The sequence below is a fragment of the Chenopodium quinoa genome, unplaced genomic scaffold (genome assembly GCF_001683475.1).
Source record: "Chenopodium quinoa cultivar QQ74 unplaced genomic scaffold, ASM168347v1, whole genome shotgun sequence".
Classification (NCBI taxonomy): Eukaryota; Viridiplantae; Streptophyta; class Magnoliopsida; order Caryophyllales; family Amaranthaceae; genus Chenopodium; species Chenopodium quinoa.
Window position 1 is genome coordinate 7,208,287 of NW_018743574.1, and position 19,164 is coordinate 7,227,450.

General features: G+C 41.6%; 1 protein-coding gene across 2 annotated transcripts; it reads right to left on the reverse strand.

The window, feature by feature from the left end:
• Window positions 1–1,283: 1,283 nt before the first annotated feature.
• On the reverse strand, window positions 1,284–5,132 carry LOC110682424 (BTB/POZ and TAZ domain-containing protein 4-like). Of its 2 annotated transcripts, none has more exons than XM_021858757.1 (6): window positions 4,364–5,132; window positions 3,689–3,954; window positions 3,255–3,385; window positions 2,834–3,140; window positions 1,857–2,170; window positions 1,284–1,483 (listed from the first exon to the last, which is right to left on the reverse strand). In XM_021858757.1, exons 2-6 carry the CDS (start codon window positions 3,935–3,937, stop codon window positions 1,354–1,356), a joined length of 1,131 nt encoding a protein of 376 aa, XP_021714449.1. In that variant the 5' UTR covers window positions 3,938–3,954; window positions 4,364–5,132; the 3' UTR covers window positions 1,284–1,353. The 2 variants fall into 2 exon arrangements, with proteins under 2 accessions (XP_021714449.1, XP_021714450.1); XM_021858758.1 differs by having other exon boundaries at window positions 3,689–3,957.
• Between the last annotated feature and the right edge of the window lie 14,032 nt (window positions 5,133–19,164).

Sequence of the window (19,164 nt, forward strand, 5' to 3'; positions counted from 1 at the left end):
CGATAATTAAGGAAATTTAGGTTAAAATGCTTACCAAAATAGCGACGGAAACTGCGGAATTTGGCGGTGACAGATGGATCCGATTAGCGGGAGATTTCAAGTTCAACTTCTTTTTGAATTGTGTTTGGATTTTCGAAAAGAAACCGGAAAATTTAGGGTTTGTATACTCGTATTTTAGTGGTTTGATTTGGAAATGAAAGCAATTGATTTCACTTTGATTGGCTTTCTAGGTATGAATTGATGAAGTCTTTTGTGTCATTAACGAATTTCCATTTATTTTGGGATTACATGGTACATGCATTAGGGAAACACGGAGTAAGATGTTAATTGTTAAATCTAAGTATACCCGAGTGTATAATAGATGTTCTGACGAATGGGGTGAGTGTATTAAAGATTATCTTTGTTGTTGATTTGTCTGGTTACTTGCTTTCTTTTTCTATCAATTTATTACATTTATAGTATACAGTACATTGCATAATTATTGGAAGAAAATGAAAAGAGGAAGGAATTATTATTGGGCAAAATTATTTTCAAGAAATTAGCTGGTTTATCCCATTATTAGGAATAATGAGCACAACAACCTTGTGGACTTGCTTTATTCTTAAATCACTCATGAAATTAAGCATATGCTACTATAATGAATAAGCTATTAAATCGACCCGAAAAAAACAGCTAGCATGATGTTCATGTGTCAATGCACAATGCATACACTAGTGAAGGAGGCGTAAGTCCTTCACTAATGTGCATGACGATTGAAGACATTGTAGATTTGTAGTCCCATTTGCACGATGTGCTACCTCTGTTAACTATTATTTGTAACAAAGGGGTATTATTTGTGAGATATAAGATATTCCTTTGTTACAAATAATAGTTAACAGAGGTAGTAATTTACTACATACCCAAATTCACAATGTAATATTATAATGTGCACCTACGGACACATTGCTTGAGTTTGCGGGTGAGACGGACGTGTGCAAGTAGGTGCGCAAGGTATCATGGATCTTACCGTACTTTTTTTCATAATACCCCTATTTGTCATATATATTATACGTAGATGCTCTATCATATACATTCACATACAAAAGACTCCTACGAACCGTGTACAGTTAATCATCCAACAACCCAATGAAACCCTTACTATCCTACAAGGTCCAAAGGGAAAGGAGGAAGAAGCTATGCCCATTAAAAAAATAGAGTATATCTTCGCCCACGCCCTTTGAATAAAGTTGATACTTCTAATGAACAATACTCTAACCCCTCACGTAATCAAGAGACAATAATCGTGCCAAGAATAAAGAATAAAGAATTTTATATATTCAATTGTCAAGTAGCTGAAAGTTGTTCATTACATTGTCATGTGGAGCTAGCCAAAGAAAAGAATGGCGCTCCGGAGACACTCTTGGATCTAACTATCTTTCTTGCCAATATTTTCCACCTCATTTCTTCCTTCTTGTTTTGCTTCATACTTTTGTCCTTGAAGTTCCTGAAACCACCAATTTTTTCTTTAATTAGTAAAGCAGTGGGTGCGTAACTACAAGATGAACATGAATGATGCTTCACTGTCCTGTATATGCCATAGTTTTTGCTTTCTATATCAGTGAATCCCGGAAATAAAATCACACTTGGTCATACAATGCAAACTGCTCTTAGGTTCATAAGTGTTTTTTAACATGAGCTGAATGATGGATATGAACAGATACAGTATGTTTCTTGATATATGAGCGTGTTTTTTTCAGCTATAACTAACAAGGTGCAATGTAAAGAGAGCAGTATATGGACAATTAACAATAATTGACAAGTTTTACTATTTAACTAGCTTATAAGAAAAGAAGATGGAAAGGAAAATCTTAATGTACCTGCATAAGGGAACTCTGCATGCTTCAGAGTCAATGCAAAGGCGGGAGTGTAATTCAAAGAGCTGCCACATCCTCTTACACTGAGCGCAACCACCAGGAACTCTAAGCTTGCAGGCAGCAAAGTGTCGGACTAACTGTTCGAGTCCTTTGCAGGCCGTGTACCCACAAGGATGTTCGTCTTCCTTTAGTGCTTTATCATGAGGGCCAATTGTTTTGCATCCATCTCTGCATATATGGACTAAAGCTTCCATGACCTCGTACAGTTGTACATACATCTCCTTCTCCTTCCTCTTTCTAAAGAGTACCCTTTGTCTCTGCAGGTCAAATAATGACAATGAATAAATTGAGGACATGAAGCTGGGTGAAAACACTGCAAAACTAAATTACGAATGAAAAAACCAGATAAAAGATGTTTCCCCAACATTTTCAATGACAAGATCTATGAAGAGTAAATGCTATAGTTATGATATTTTTCTAGTTCATTGTTGGCGATTTGGTGGTCGTTACAGCCTGGTTATCTAATTATTCAAGTCAGGCATCAGAAAGATAACAGCCAAGTTGCCAGGCCAATATTTGGATAATTTTTCTGTGAGGAGATTGGGATGGGACTCCAGAGGGCTTATGGGCAATGCCGAAGGGGTGTTTATTTACATCCAAGTCATTCCAAGTTTGGAAGATGTTAGTTTATTATAGAAGGAAAATGGATCTATCCCGTTCCTTTCCCTCCCCTTCCGGCCTTCCCTAATCTAACCAAACAATGGAAAATAAATCCCTTACTTTTCCTCTCCTCCCATTTTCTCCAGATCCCTTCATATAAACTAACTACTTATAAGAGATCAAAAGAGCTTGGTCCAGAATTGACAAAATGAAAAATATACCCATAAATAAATAATTAATGTACACAAATATGGAGCACCATATAAGATTAAAGATGAATATATATTGATCAGCCATAAAGGTGTATTCCGTATACTTACTCTATCAGATTCGGCCACAGTCGCTAGAATCTCTCTTTCTAGGATTGGGTGAGCCTCTTTCATCGCATTCCAGCCATCGGTGGCTGAGACAGCCTTGAAATTGTCCAAGATCATCCGGTGACAAATGAGGCTGAGCCTTGGGGCATCACATAGAAGAGCAAGCTGGAAAACATCGACACTGTTCTCTATGTTAAGCAAGCCATTCTCTAGCTGCACCTCACACTCTCTTTTCAAGTGAGGAACCACATACACATGAGACAATACCAGAAGGTGCAGAATATATTCTTCCATATCTTCTGGGTTATAGCTGCAGAATGACAGCAGAAATTCAGCAATCAGCATCCATTAACTAATGTGCTTTCACAAGATTCAATATTACTATATACAATTAAAAAAAAAATGAAACTCTGCAATATATTACCATGAAGAGTAGAGAAATCTAATGAAAACACGAACTGCATCATGTGGAACACCACGAATTGTGATGGATCTTCGTCGATTTTTGCTTTTGGATTCCTTCACCAGGTGTCTGATCACTGGAGATGTCATGCCCTGTCAATAGACAACTATCATCAGCAAAAGACTACAAAAAAGTTGTTGAATCAAGAACATCAACATCTTCTTGAATGACAGCATAAAATCCATCCTAAGTCTTCTTTCCATCAAGGTAACTTGGGTATATTGGACCATGCATCGACAATAACATCAATCAAAACACGTGTTCTTTCAACAATGATATACTGAAAAATCAAAGTTTACAAGCCAATATTGAATATAAGCTGAATTGAGAATTGTCTAATTTCATACAAAAAACGAAATAATGCAAAAAGTCAAATGGGTTCTGAAAGATCTTACCAAAATATTAGCATGGGCATAAATCTGGCCACCATCATCTGTATGAACGACAACATCAGCTCGATAAGCTTCATCGAAAAGGCGGTCATACAAAGCCGTGGTTGCATTGCTCACAGAGCATTGGTCTCTGTTAGATGACATGCCCTTAGACTTAACCAAAACCCTCTTAGATTGTGCACAGGGCAATGGAGGTGCTGGTGGAGGAGTCACATTGACTGAATTGTCTACTACATCTTCCATTTTACACATTTTTGAAATTTCTACTCCTGCTAATATTGAAAATTACTCAATTTTAGTAAATCTTCAATTTCTCAATCATAATTCAAAACTCCTTTATCTTCTACTCACAACTTATATTGACTATATAAGGCTCCAATAAAAATACAAAACCTAAAATCAATTTCTAAATTTAGTCTAACATAATTTTTATTTTCACCTTCCCAAAATTCCACCCAAAAAATTATAAATCTACAAACTTAATAAACATAATAAAAATCCCTTTTTGGTTAAATATTGTACAAGCATAATTGAACCAACACTTTACACTTAATTTCATATAAGATCATACCAACCAAAAAAAAAAAAAAACTTTTCACATACATAAATACATTGATAGTTGATACCCAGATGAATGACAAAGCTCAACTAAAACAAAAGAAGATTAAGAAGACTTACAATTTGATGACTAAAAAGAATGCCTGAATTATGAACAGTTGCTATTAATTTTTGATGAAGAAAATTGAAGCCAGAAAATAAAAGAGTAATGTTACTTTCTCTCTCATTCTTCCCTTAAGTAGTAGTTGTTGAGGGAGATTAAGATTTGAGAGGTGGGGTTGATTGAATCTGTGATGGGGTCATGAATATGAATTGACTGTGTAATTAACAAATAATAATAATATTAATTGAATCCATTATTAGCATTTTGTTGAATTGGAAAATACAAGATAAAAGGTAATAAGACAGGGTACTTATCAAAAAACTATATGATCTTCGTCTACTTCCTGTCACCTTCCTTAATCTTAGCTGTTTCTGGGTTTTGTTTTGGCTATTCCTACTCTTTTTATTGCTGCTTCCTTTCTTTTGTCCTTTGCGATTTTGCTGTAAAACCTAATTATCCTAGTTCCCTTTATTTAATTCCCATGATCCAATTGATTAATTAAAGCTACTGAGACGATAAGGGTTAATAAGTTCATATTTAAAATAAAATAAAAAAAAAATCTCCTTAATTTACTTATAAAATGCAAATTTGATCCGTTTTAAAAAAAAAATACAAATTTGATGATATATTAAAATGTTGACTATTTGTGCAAGTGTGAAATCATTACATTTTAATCTCTTACTAACAATTAATATACTGCATCTCAATCTCACAATTTTAATCCCAGTTTTTGGATAAAATGAGGCAGAAACTCGTCTCACGTACGGTTCGAAGGCCGAGCCCCACCCTAGCAGTTTATCAAAACTTTATCCAACTATATCTGAGTTTATGGTAGACATGTCAAAACATTATCCGTAATTAATTATATCTGAGTTTATAATAGACATGTCAAAAAATTATCCGTAATTAACTAATACGGAGTATAAATGATAATTATACTCCGTAATTAATAAAAGTGCTTTATATATCCAGTATAATTGATATAAAGATTAAATGATTCTTCCTCCAAAATTTGCGAACTTTTCAATAATTTATCCGTGGACTTATTCATATATTTACTTTTCTTATTTTTATATTTGGTGCTCATACTATTTAAAAAGTGCTTGGTCCTCATTATCCACATAAGAAAAAGGATTATCCTACTCATAATCTAGTCATGAACAAATTGTATGCTGAAGTAGTAAAGTACACGTATTAGTAGACGAAAAGGTACGTTCAAATTGACAAAACAATCTATAATACGTTAGTTTTATCCATTAAAAATGATAATTAATCAAACCACTTTATAAAGTTTTTCTGTCGCAAGTTTTTCAGTTAGAAATAATTAATTAATTTTGTATGTGTGGATAGCATTTCTGGTAAGATAGTACACGAGAAATTGAACATCATCATGTTGGCGTGGATCCAAGTCATTGCAACCTTACAATTTTTATTTTGTCAACACCTAATAATATTTCCATGCTATCTTATGAGATTTTTTATTATTATATTTATACTTGTATATAACAACAGCACTTTTAACAGTTTTTTAAATAGTGGTAGTTATTTAAGATGGACGGTGGAAAGGAGAGTTCGACAGCCTTACGTATGTTCATATATACAAGTATTTTACGTTGCATTGCTACTTAGGGATTGCCCTTGCCCCACACGGTCACCTGCCTCATGTAACACATGTATTTCCAAAAAAAAATCCATAAATGTTGTCAAGATCTTTAATTTGGACAATTTTGATAGACGTCGCTTTGCGAATAGTGTGAAAGAAGTTGAAGCTTTAAGTGCAAGCGGCTTCAATTCGCAATTTCGTATTATCTGAATAATAGAAGTATGCGTGAGGGATTTGTCATTTGAATTGTGCAAGATGACAATACATCGTGTATCTACTTAAGTCACTACAATCAAAATTATGTTACGTTTGAAGTAATTAGGTAAATGTGAACATAATAGGTTATATAAACAAGATGACAACCAAGGGAATAAGTTGTCTAATAGGTTATATAAACCACTTTAGGGCTTCAACCATCCGCTTAAGTTTTTGGTCGAGTCAATCCTTTAATATTGCCGGCACTAGGGCCTGTTCACATTTACTGAACTGATTGGAGCTGAACTGAACTGATTAGAGCTGAACTAAACTGAATTGAATTGAGCTGAAATAAATATTTTATGAGAGAGGAAAATTAAGAGTTGAACTGAACTGAACTGATTGGATCTGAACTGAACTGAACTGAACTGAAATTAAGTAAATGTGAACCGGCCTTAAATCTAAACAACTAAACTATGTTTCATTAACATTCATCTCCTTTACTACGAATGTCTTAATTTTTGAACAATATAACATGTGTGAGTTAAGGTTAATTACCTCACATAAACATGGAGAAGGGAAATAATTAACAAGTCAATCTGTTGGTCAACTAGCTTTTGAAGCAGTTATTACTTTTTGGTATTTTTTTCATGAGTCCGAGGATTAAACCATGTTGAATTTGGTTAAGCATTAAACACACATATAATTGTCATATTGTCATATGAAATATGCTTAAATAAAAAACATAACAATTGATCATATACTTTAGTGATATACAAGGGGTGTTCAAAAAATTGGTCCGGAACGAAAAAGATACAATTATACAAGTGATACAACCTTTTTTATAAAAAAAATAAAGGTAAGAACAAATAACATTAGGAAGTTCTCCTCACGAGGGGAATTCCTAATGTATCAGAAGAAAGAATAGAAAACAAATTAGAGTCATTACAAACATCAATATCCATACTACTATCCGTTACGATTTGCCTCTTGGTAGATGTGCTAGATACTCCAATTGTGAAACCGAGAAAAAAGAGAACGAGTGTCTTCGATAATATCTGCCAAGGTACTCCCCAAATGCCTTTTATTTTCAATTTCAATGTCTAGAATGCCACATTAAAGAGTTAGTTGGACTCCTTTATGAATAGTTGTAGCTTCCCTTTTCAATCTTTCATGATAAGAAATTAAGAATGGATGATTGGGATTGAATGTGAAAAGAATGAAGAAACATAAATACTTGGTTTTCAGCCCAAAAGGCCAGAAGCGCGTCTACCCCAATTATTACAGGTGGGCTGAAAGTGCTAAACTTAAAAGCCTAATCACCGAATGCATATTTAATTTTACTACTTAGGCTTGGGGTCAGAGTCTGTTTGGGCCGTCAATGGGCTTCACTGAACATGTGGGCTGGTAAGGTCAAATTATAGCTCTATCTCCAACATAAAAAGAGAATAAAATAAAGAGGTCAAGTCAAAGGTGCATTGTTCAATGTTGGAGTATTTCAGTACTCGTAATTGAATTCATTCATTCCTGGATAATCCCAAGTAACTCCATATCATGATACTTCGACTCTCTCTACAACCTGACAACTCAATCTTTGCCGTTCGATGCACGGGGCTCGTTACACATTGCATTGTTTTTGCCACTTTCCAATTTACAACTACTAAGACTAGAGAAAAAAAAATTAATAAATACTGAGTAATGTGTATTATAAAATGAAAAATGATGTATTACAACTATGTTCTGTTGACCCTTCTTAGCTGAGCTGAGGTGAATAGCTGTCAGCATAGCACGTTATTAATACTCGGCAGAGCAGATTTCAACAGAGCATAACATCTCAAAATAAGGGGCATCTAGCTGTTTCTAAAAGCTCGTCTCATTAGCTCATCATTTACGTGGTCAAACTTTGACCTTATGTTTTGATTTATACAATAGATAGATTTTTTTAAAACCATATAATAGATAGATATAAACTAGCATGTGATATCGATCTTTTTAGATTTTCCTTATATATTCTCCAAATATCAACTTTTTATAATTTTCATTTATATATATCCGAACATATATATGGTTAAAGGTGCACATTGGAGACGACCGTGTAAATGCAAATAAAGTTGAACTTTGAGATTTGGAGGGGTATATAGTTTTTAGGGCTACATATCTATAAGAAGCTAAAAATTGAAAAAATGCATGGAATTTAAATTTACTAAATTGAAATTACGCATAATTTGGTCCCGTGTTCCTAAATTAATACCAAATTAAGAAAGACATCATATGTTTATGATATTATGTACTCCCTATGTTCTTTTATTAGAATTGTTAAATTATATATCCGAGAGCACAATGTTTATAGTAGGTTAATATTTTCGTAAATATTGTTCTCTTTTTGAGTCATTTCACATGAATGTTCCTTATTCTATTTTTAATGTCCTTTTTTTTCACGTATATTTTAATGTGTGTCTATTAATTATTTTCCAAAATGTGTGTCTATTAATTATTTTTCCTTCAAGTCCCTTAATTAATTTTTCAACAAGGGGATCATTAATAGATGCATGACATGTCTTTAAATCTTTGTTAAACATAATAGGCATTATGATTAATGAGAACATCCTGAATAATAAAAGGGGAAGGCATGATTTGGTACCTGGAAGAATTTGGATCCAATGCACTCATACTCATGTGACTCATACCTTTTCCTCTTCGAATCTCTGTGATAAACCTACTTTCTCAACTAAAGATAATATCTTAAATTTATCATATTCTTAAAAAAATTACCTCTATTTCTATTTGTTTCGGGTGAAAACAATGGGACCTTGTCGAAGGTCCGATGAAGTGGAGAAGACTAGATTCGATCCAAGTAATGTTGGGCCGAAGGTTTCCTGCACAGTAAACACACGTAAACTAGCCTCGGGGGTGTTGCCGAGGAAGGCCCCTCCGATGCTAAAGTCAGTACAGTGTGTAGAAAGAGAACATTGTGCAAGAGAATTAATTGCTTGAGGCTTTGCTTGAATGAATGTACAAATGTAATATTGATGGCTTTTATACCTCTGCATACATGGAGAAGTTGGGCCTTAGCCCAATTGGCTTGCCTTGAGGACTGATCTTTGACTTTAGCACAATTGGAGAGATGAACCTTGACCTTGGGCTTTTAATTGGATCATTTAATGCCTAAGCCCAATTGGACTAAATTGGACCCAAACAACTTGCCCCCCAGACCCGATTTGGAAGGATGACGGGTCGGGTTTGATTTAATCAGAAAAGGAGGGAAGTGAATGATTTAATTAATCCAAAAATTTGAATTTAAACCGTAATTAATGAGATAACAACAGTTAAGGCGGATAATTGTGGAAGTTGGACGGATAATGGGCAGTTTAATGGCAAGGTCGTGTGTTTAACGGTTACTTAGTGAGGTATTTAAGAGAAATTGAAACGCGGACTCCCCGTATTCTCATTTCTGGAGATATAATTAGAGGCGCGTCATCTCTCCTCACTTATTCACCAACACAAACCCAGATTTCTCGAGAGAACCCAAGAACCCGCATCAAAACTTCGCAAATTCCCTGAGCATTAAGCTTAGAAACTGAGACTCGCCACTACCAATTCGTAAATCGGCAACTTTTGCTTCAGATTAAGGTAAATTCCTTTGATTTTAGTTTATTTTTCTTCGAATTTGAACTCCTTCCCTTTTTTCGACTTTCTTCTTCGAAATTATCAATGGCGAGAGGAGTTAGGGGTAGAGCCCGTGCTCCAAGAAGAGCAAGGCCAATTCCCGATCCCAGGAACAGGATTGGGACCTGGAATGGACAAAGAGCAGAGTCTGACCCTGCTGAAGTGATTAGGGCGACTCCAATTTCCTCGGCTCCTCCTCAGAGAACGGAGGGGCCGAGCGCTTCTGGGCGGGACGATGAAGTTCCCGCTGTCCTTTGGGATATCCTTCCCGGGTTTTCAGAGTGGAAGGATGCCGAAGTAGCTTCGGCCATGATAAAGAACCGCCCCTACTCATGGTGGGTGGAGAATGCCGAACAATATCGGTTTGCCGAACAAATTGAGTTGCATTACGGCATCCTTTAAGCTGATGGGTATTGGTGCCGAATTCCCGTGGCATCCGATAGAATCCATCGTCCACCCCCGGGGTATGTGGGGGTGTACACAAGACAACTTCAGTATGGGCTGAGGTTCCCTTTGGACGTATTCGTCCGAGACTTGCTGATCCATTACAATATTTCCCTATGTCAGCTAACTCCTACTAGCATCCGAAGGGTGATGACATACTTATGGGTCTGCAAGTTCTTCAGGTATGTGCCGAACCTGCACTGCTTCAAAAAGCTTCATCGGCTAGTGCCAAATATTCAAAGTGGGCACGGAAGTCATGGTTCTGGGTGGTACCGGATTGAGTCTCGGCCCCAGTACCTAACCATGTGGCCGAACGACTCTTCAGACAAGGACTGGAGAGGTCAATGGATTTGGGTTAGGGCACCCACGGACCCGGGCCACCATTGCGTCTTCAGCGCTCCCCGGTACCTTGCTGAGCCTGATCCCGACATGGGAAGTTTAGGTCCCCCCGCAGATAACGGCCCAGATCCAAACCTTAATCAACAGAATATCTTCGGCAAGCTGCCGAACCGGGGGGGCAGCGGCCGAATGCAGCATATCCCGGAGACTTGGCTCCCCGATACGCATTATGTTTTCCAAGAGAACATGCTAGCAGCTGTCGGCCTCAGCCGAAAGTTTAAGGATGGTAAGCTTCTTCGGCTGGGGCCGAGGCTTTTTTAATTATCTCTTTTTCTCCTCTCACTTCGCTTTTTTATGTTGTGCCAACCTAACTGAACTGACCTTTCCCCTTTTCTTTTTCAGAGCGGGACGAGACCAACGTCGGCATTAACTACGCTCGTCTTTGCGTCAACCGAGAACGAGTTGTAACTGATCGGGCCCCCTCTATCACTGAACCGTGGCATAGAGAAGTTCATCTAGACTCTTCCCACTTCCAAATTGAGGCTGTTGCTCTGTATCAAAGGCAGAAGCCTTGGTGGAAGAAGAGAGATCCCTGGTTTCAGCTGCTGGACGAAGACGCTGAAGCTGCCCGTACGACCGAAGAGGTTGCACGGGTTATTGAATCTTGTGAAGGAGGAGAAGGGTCCTCCAGGGCTGCTGAAGAAGAAGCTGCAGCTAGGGCAGCTGAAGAAGACGAGGCTTTGCTGAAGACCTCGGTGAGCTTTCAGACTTAATTTTGTCTGTTTCTGTTTGTTGTTTTGTTTTTACTCACATTCTTCCTCCCCCCTGTCTTTTACAGTCTGAAGAGAGTAATAGACACAGAGAAGGGAAAGCCCCTATTCGTCCCGAAGACCAGATACAAGAAGAGTCCTCATACTCAGACATGGACGAGCAACCGCTTCAGAAAAGGCGCCGAAGAATGGCCATCATCGGCCCCCATGACTTTCAGCGGAGGCCGATGACCATCGGCGTCGAAATAAGGGAACCCGAGGAAGGCAATAGATCGCCGAGGGTTCCCCGGCCACCACCTCAATCACCTCCAAAGACCCCTCTGCCACCTCCCGAGATGGAGGTGGATCAGAAAACTCCCGAACCTAAGGGAGGGGTCCAAGAAAAAGTTAAAGAGAGTGCTGCTGAGCACAAGAATGAGGATGTCGTGATGCCCAGTGCTGAGGGTTTCACGGCAGACATTGCAAGAGAGGTTAAGGCCTTCGTCCTCACCCCTGAAGAAGAAGAGGTCATAATAATTGACTCTTCTGAGAAGGAGGATGCTGAGCCATCCAAAGTTAAAGAAGCTCCGTCGTCATCCTTTCCTTCCTTCCAGACTCTGCAATCTGGAGAAATGGGTTTCTCAGCCCCCTGAATTCCAATCCCAGATCACATCTGGGACCTCATATGGGGTCAGAACCGAGAAGGTGCTGCAGCCTACTTCGGCGATTTTGCTGGCACGTCCGAAGTAGATCGGGCAAGAATCTGGTCGCTGAAGGCCACTGCTGGAATGGGCGAATCCAGCAGATCAGTTCCTGACCCAGCTAGGTCTAACCAACTGCTGATGATGCAGGTGATTTTCCTTGCCTTTATCTCCTCTAAAATTCAGCTATATTTTTTATTTTAACTTGTGCTCCTGTTTTCAGTTCGTGCACAATCAGACTCTCACTGTAGAGCTGATAGATACCCTACAAGATAGGGTAGACGCTACCGAGCACGACAAAAATGTAGCCGAAGAGGAGTTAAAGCTTGCTAAGCTGAAGCAAGCAACAGCTGAAGAGAAGCAGCAGAAGGGTGAAGAATATGAGAAAAAAGCTGCTGAAGCCTTCAAAACCTTCTGCGATGCTATGGAGAAGGAAGTTTTTCCCCCACTGATGGAAGGGGAAAAATTCCTCCAAGAGCACATGGGAGTGGACATCTCCAAATTCAAGGCTACCATTGAGAGCCGAATCCAGGAAGGAGCTGCTGCACAAACTGAAGTGCAGCAACGGCTAGAAGCTCTTGAAGCCAGCAGAATGGCTGCTGAAGAGATGCTCCAAGCCAGGGATGTCCAACTCAGAGGCTGCTGCTGCTGCTGAAGCTCAGAGAGCTAAGCTCCAAGAAGCTGAGGATCAGCTGATGGCCAAAAAGGAAGAAGTGGCCCAGGCCCAGACAGAGGCTTCCCAAGTTCAGCAGCAGCTGAATGAGCTAAAAGGTTCCTCCTTCAAGCTCGCCGATGAGCTGAAGAAATCCAAGGAAGACTTGGAGGAGACCCAGAAGAAGTTGGTTGATGCTGAGGCTCTACTCAAAGTCCGTGTCTATACCCAGGAAGAATATGAAATGGGTTTCCAAAACGGGTTCAGAGTGTGCCGAAGAGTCTGCCTTCATGCTGAGCCGAAGTTGGACTGGTCCAAATGTGCTGAATGGGTCCAGGATCCCGAAGACCCTCATATGAAGTATGCAACTCCAGTCGAAGCTGAAATCCTTAAGGCTGAGGAAGCCGAAGAAGAAGCTGAGAGAATGGAGTTGGAGGCTGAACAGAGGGAAAGGGAGGCTCGGCAGAGTGCAAAGCCTGCTTCTTCTGCTGCTGGGGCTGAGACCACCATGGGGCCCATCAATGCTGACCAGTCTGATCCTCGGGCTGAAGCATAGGAACTCAGGCAGTCGTCTTCAGAATCTTGCGGTTCATCATGCGCTCAACTTTAGACTTGCCGCTTTCTGAATTTTTTTCTTGTTTGTTTTTTGCTTCAGCTTGCCTTGTCGTACAAAACAGTTTATTTTTTTTGCTTCTGTACGTATTTCGGCAGCTGTTATTTTCCGCTTGTGGGCGGCTGCCGATATAGTTTCTTAACTTATTTGAACTTGTAGCTCAATTCTGCTGAACATAAACTTGCACTGGTAGTGCTTCTTGCCCCCCCCCCCCCCAGAAATTGAAGTATGGCTTCAGCTGAATAAACAATTTCTTTATTTCTTAAAAATGGGTATTCGAAACACAGGGCCAACTGAAGGCAATGCTTCGGAAAATGGCTTTCTGGGATAGGCAATATCCCAGAATTGTCCATGGACTCATGCCTTTGGAGGACAAATCTTACTGAAGCTTGACTTCAGCTGAAAGACTAGAGTTCTTTAAAAAGACGAGTTTGCCAGCAATCAGAAACCCAGTTACCCGAAGGCGAATGTTTCAGACGAGGCTGAATAAACAATTTCCAACAGTTGCTGTTATCCTTGATTTTCTGTCTATCATTGAAAAATGGATATCCGAAACACAGGGCCAACTGAAGGCAATGTTTCGGATAATGGCTTTCTGGGATACAAGGCTCAGTTAAGGCAATATCCCAGAATTGTCCATGGACTCATGTCTTTGGAGAACAAGTCTTACTAAAGTTTGACTTCAGCTGAAAAACCAGTGTTCTTTAAAAAGACGAGTTTTGTCAGCAATCTGAAACCGGGTTACCCGAAGGCGAAGGTTTCAGACGAGGCTGAATAAAAAACCCTTAAAGAGTAGATAGAATCGAGAAAACTTTGAAAGGATAAAAATTTGCAAATATTTATATAAATGGCGGCTCCAAGGCCTTTCATTAGTTCAAAATTTACTTACAAAGATTGTTCTGCCCCGAAGGGTTTACACATGATATTTTTTCAGTACATCAGCGTTCCAGTGATTTTTCAACTCAGTTCCATCCAACTGCCGAAGTCGGTATGTCCCTGGCTGAAGCTCATCACAGATTTCATAAGGCCCTTCCCATGCAGCTGAGAGTTTCCCATGGATTCGGCCTTTCTGAACCGCAGCAGCATTCCGAAGGACAAGGTCTCCAATTTTAAGAGGCCTTGCATGGACCCTTCGGTTATAAAATTTGCTGATTCTCTGCTTATAAGCGGCCATTCTGTCTCGGGCTGAGTCTCTTACTTCGTCGAGGAAATCGAGAGATTCCCTCATCAGTCGCTCATTCTCAGCCGAGAAGTGGTGCACTCGTAGGCTCTCAGAGCCAATTTACACTGGAAGAACGGCTTCGGCACCATACACCAGTTCAAAAGGTGAATAGCCCGTTGCCTCTTTTTCAGTTGTCCGAAGGGACCAAAGGGTTCCAGGGAGCTCCTCCAGCCACTTGGACTTTTGATCTTCCACCCTCTTCTTGAGGGCATTTAGGATCTGTTTATTTGCAGCTTCGGCTTGTCCGTTACTTTGCGGGTGGCATACCGCTGAATATGCCAGTTTGATGCCGAACTGATCTGTATATCGCTTCAATGGTAAGTTATCAAATTGCCTCCCATGATCGAAGACAAATACTCTCGGGATGCCAAAACGAGTGATGATATTCTGCCAGATAAATTTTCTGACAGTTTGCTCTGTAATGTTCGAGGCTGCTTCGGCCTCGATCCATTTACTGAAGTAGTCAACACCAACTATCAGCCATTTTTTCTGGTACACAGCCTTTGGAAATGGTCCTAGTATATCCAGTCCCCATTGGGCAAACGGGAGTGGATTAAGGATCGGCTGAAGATCCCTTGCTGGCTGGTGGATAACTGGAGCGTATTTTTGACATTTTTCGCATTTCCGGACCAGCTCCTTAGCATCTGCGATCATGGTGGGCCAGTAATATCCAGCCCTCAATGCCTTGTGGGCTAAGGTCCTTCCCCCAATGTGGTTCCCACAGATGCCGAGGTGAATCTCCCGTAGGATATAATCTGCATCTGTTGGTCCCACGCATTTCAGCAATGGGGCTGAGAAGGACTTTTTAAGAAGTTCCCCCCTGAAGACAATGAACCTTGAGCTGGTTCTCTTCATCTTGGAGGCCAAAGCTTTATCTTCGGGAGTTTTTCCCCGAAGCTTGAAAGCTAGGATGGGGTCCATCCAACTAGGCTCTGGGTCAGCGCAGCACACTTCAGGTGCTTCGTCGACACTTCTCTCTCGACGCACTTCTACATATACAGATCTGTTCAGCTCGGTAAGAGTTGAACTGGCAAGTTTGGAGAGTGCATCGGCTTGAGTATTTTGACCCCTTGGGATCAGCTGAACCTCAAAAGTTTTCAGCTCTGCAATGACTGACTTGGTCTTGGCAAGATAAGCTATCATGGAGGGCTCTTTGGCCTCGTAGCTGCCGCTAATCTGATATGCAACTAGCTGAGAGTCTGTTTTCAGGCAGACATGATCGGCTTCCAGGGAGATGCACAATTCTAGGCCGGCGATTGCTGCCTCATATTCGGCTTCGTTGTTCGAGGCCTTAAAAGAAAATTTTAGTGCATACTCAAAGGATTTTCCTTCGGGAGAAGTTATCACTACTCCTGCCCCCGAACCGTTTTCGGTGGAAGATCCATCCGTAAACACGGTCCAGACTTTCTTTTCATTGTCTAGCGCTTCTTGGTATGAGCATTCGGCCAAGAAATCCGCTAGAGCTTGAGCTTTAATGGAAGCCCTCGGACGGTAGCTGATGTTGAATTCGGTGAGCTCAAAAGCCCACTTGGCTAGCCTACCAGATTTTTCAACCTTGCTGAGAACTTTTTCCAACGGCTGATCAGTTAAGACCACTATCTGATGGCAATCAAAATAGGGCCTCAGCTTCCGAGCAGCTACTACTACCGCGAAAGCGACTTTCTCGAGTAGAAGGTAGCGAGTCTCGGCATCCGTCAGTGTATGACTGACAAAGTAGATCGGTTGCTGACTTTTACTTTCTTCCTTCAGCAGTACTACACTGATGGTGGCCGGGCTAACGGCCACATACAGGTACAAAGTTTCTCCTTCTGCTGGGCTAGCCAGCGTTGGGAGTTGAGCCAGATGCTCCCGAAGCTGTTTAAAGGCGTCTTTTTGCTCTTCCTTCCAAACGAGCTCTTTTGTTTTCGGGAGTTTCAGGGCTTTGAAGAAAGGTAACCCCTTATCCGAAGCTCTGGAAATGAACCTCGGGAGGGCTGCCATTCTTCCGGTGAGCTGCTGAACATCCCGCTTTGTTTTCGGCTCAGGAAGGTCGAGCGCTGCTTTGACTTTGGAGGGATTGGCATCAATCCCCCTTTTGCTGACTATGAACCCAAGGAATTTCCCTGACTTCACGCCGAAGACACACTTCTTCGGATTCAGCTTCATTTGATGCTTTCTTAAGGTGGCGAAAGTTTCAGCCAGGTCCTTAACATGGTCCTCAGGTTTTTTGCTTTTGACGATCGAATCGTCGACATAGACTTCCATGTTTCGGCTCTTTTGATCGGCAAAAACTTGATCCACCAGCCTTTGATAGGTTGCCCCCGCATTTTTCAATCCGAAGGGCATCATTTTGTAATTGTACACCCCAACGTTCGTGACGAATGCTGTCTTTGCTCGATCGTCGGGGTGCATGAAGATCTGATGATACCCCGAGAATGCGTCCATGAAACTAAGCAAGGCATGGCCACTTGTCGAATCGACTAGCTGATCGATCCTCGGCAAGGGATAGAAATCCTTCGGACAAGCCTTATTTAGGTCCGTGAAGTCAACGCACATCCTCCAGGTACCATTGGCCTTCTGAACCATCACCACATTTGCCAGCCATTCTGGGTATTGGCAAGGTTCGATGAAGCCTGCCTCCAGCAATTTTTTGACCTCGGTTGCGATGTCTCGGTTCTTATTAGCGGAGTAATTCCGCTTCTTTTGCTTAATTGGTCGACACGTTGGGTCAACATTAAGCTATGGGAGATGAGGTCTGGACTTATCCCGGGCATATCAGCTGCCGAGAAAGCAAACACATCTCTGTTGTCCCGAAGGAGCTGAATAAGTTCACAACGGGTGTTCGGATCAAGGTCCATCCCGATTGTTACACATTTCTCAACGTCTCCTTCGGCCAACTCAACTGTTTCAGTCTGTTGGTCCATGTCCATTGCTGATGGACTGGACTCTTCAGAATCTGGCCTGCTGCCTATGTCAGCAGGTGTCCCAGTCTTTTTGTTCTTCGGCTGGCTCTCTGAGTCTTGCTGTTCAGCTGAAGAGCTAGCCTTTTCCCTTTCGGGCCCTTTACCTCTGGGTACAGATCCTTGGGCCGAAGCACTTAGGCCTTTCGGCTTTTTTGTGCTTGGCTCTCTTTCTTTTTCTTTCTCCTCCTCATCCTTGTCGTCATCTGGGCGACTACTGGATGGCTTGAGGTAGTTGCACCTTCGGGCGTCCTTTTGGTTGCCCTGTATCCTTTCAGGGAAGCCAGCGTCTGAGACGTAAATCATCAGCTGATGATAAGTTGAGACGACCCCTTGGATCTCATGAATTATGGGTCTCCCCAAAATCACGTTGTACACTGAAGGAGCGTCAATGACCAAAAATTCAATCATGACGTTCCTGGCTGCCTCATCGCAGCCGATGGTGATAGGAAGTGTCACCTTCCCATCTGGATAAGTTGAAGCCCCGTTGAACCCGGATACCGGGTAGGGTACCGGCGTAAGGTGCTTGGGCTTCAGCTTGATTTGATTGTAGGCCTTTCGGAACAGAATGTTTGCTCCGCTGCCACCGTCAACAAGGACCTTACTGACGTCGTGGTTGGCCACCGTGGCGATGATCACCAACGGATCCTCGTGAGGGAACGTTATCCCCCGGCAGCCGGCGGCTGTGAACGTCATGTTCGGCACCGGCGATTGGGGAGACTGAATGTCAGCGTTGTTCACCTGGTGAGTCAAAGCCCTAAGGTGTCGCTTGTGCTCCCTCCGAGAGCATATTCCTCCCGAGATAACATTGATCGGAGAGAATTTCCCCTCCGGCTTTTTACTGTTCTTCCGGGGGAAGTCGAGGTCTTGCCGAGAGTCCTTTGCTGACTTCTCGGACTCTTTTTTCTCGCGGTGATCCGCGATGTATTTTTTCAAGTATCCCTTCAGGACCATGTCCTCTATCTGGTCCTTCAGTTGGATACACTCCTCAGTGTTGTGTCCCGGAGATTCGTGGAACTCGCACCACTGATTTTTATTTTTTCGCTGATACCATTCTGGGAGTGGTCTCGGCTTTCGGTAACTCTGCTCCTCCATCGTCACGCTGTAAATTTTGGCGCGTGGAAGAGAGAGCGGAGTGTAGGACTCGTATATGCCTGTGTATGAGGCAGATTTTTCCTTCTTTGGGTCGCTTGCCGAAGATTGCTCCGAGGCCTTTGACTTTCCCTTTGCCTTATGGCCTTGGCCTTCAGACAAGGGTATTTGTCTTTGTTTCCCTCCCCCGAATTGAGGTTGGGTTTTTGTTTTGTTCCACTCTTCGGCTCGGATGAACTTATCCGAGGCATTCAGAGCTTCCTCCAAGGTCTGCGGGGTATGCATGACCATGAAGTCTAGGAACTTCCCGGGCTGAAGGCCATTCTGCATTGCAAAAACGGCTAGCCCCTGGTCCAGCTGAGAGACGCTGGATGACTCGTTGCTGAAACGGGTCAGATAGTCTCGGAGGCTTTCGGTCTCCCCCTGTTGCAGACCCATGAGTTCTGCAGTAGTCTTCTCTCGGCGGTTTGCCGTGGAAAACTTGCTCCTAAATTTGGAGGACAGATCATCCCACCCTGTTATAGAGCCTTACTTTACTCCCTTGGAGATCCACGCTTGCGCGACCCCCTTGAGAGTGGTTGGGAAATATTTGCACCAAGTCGC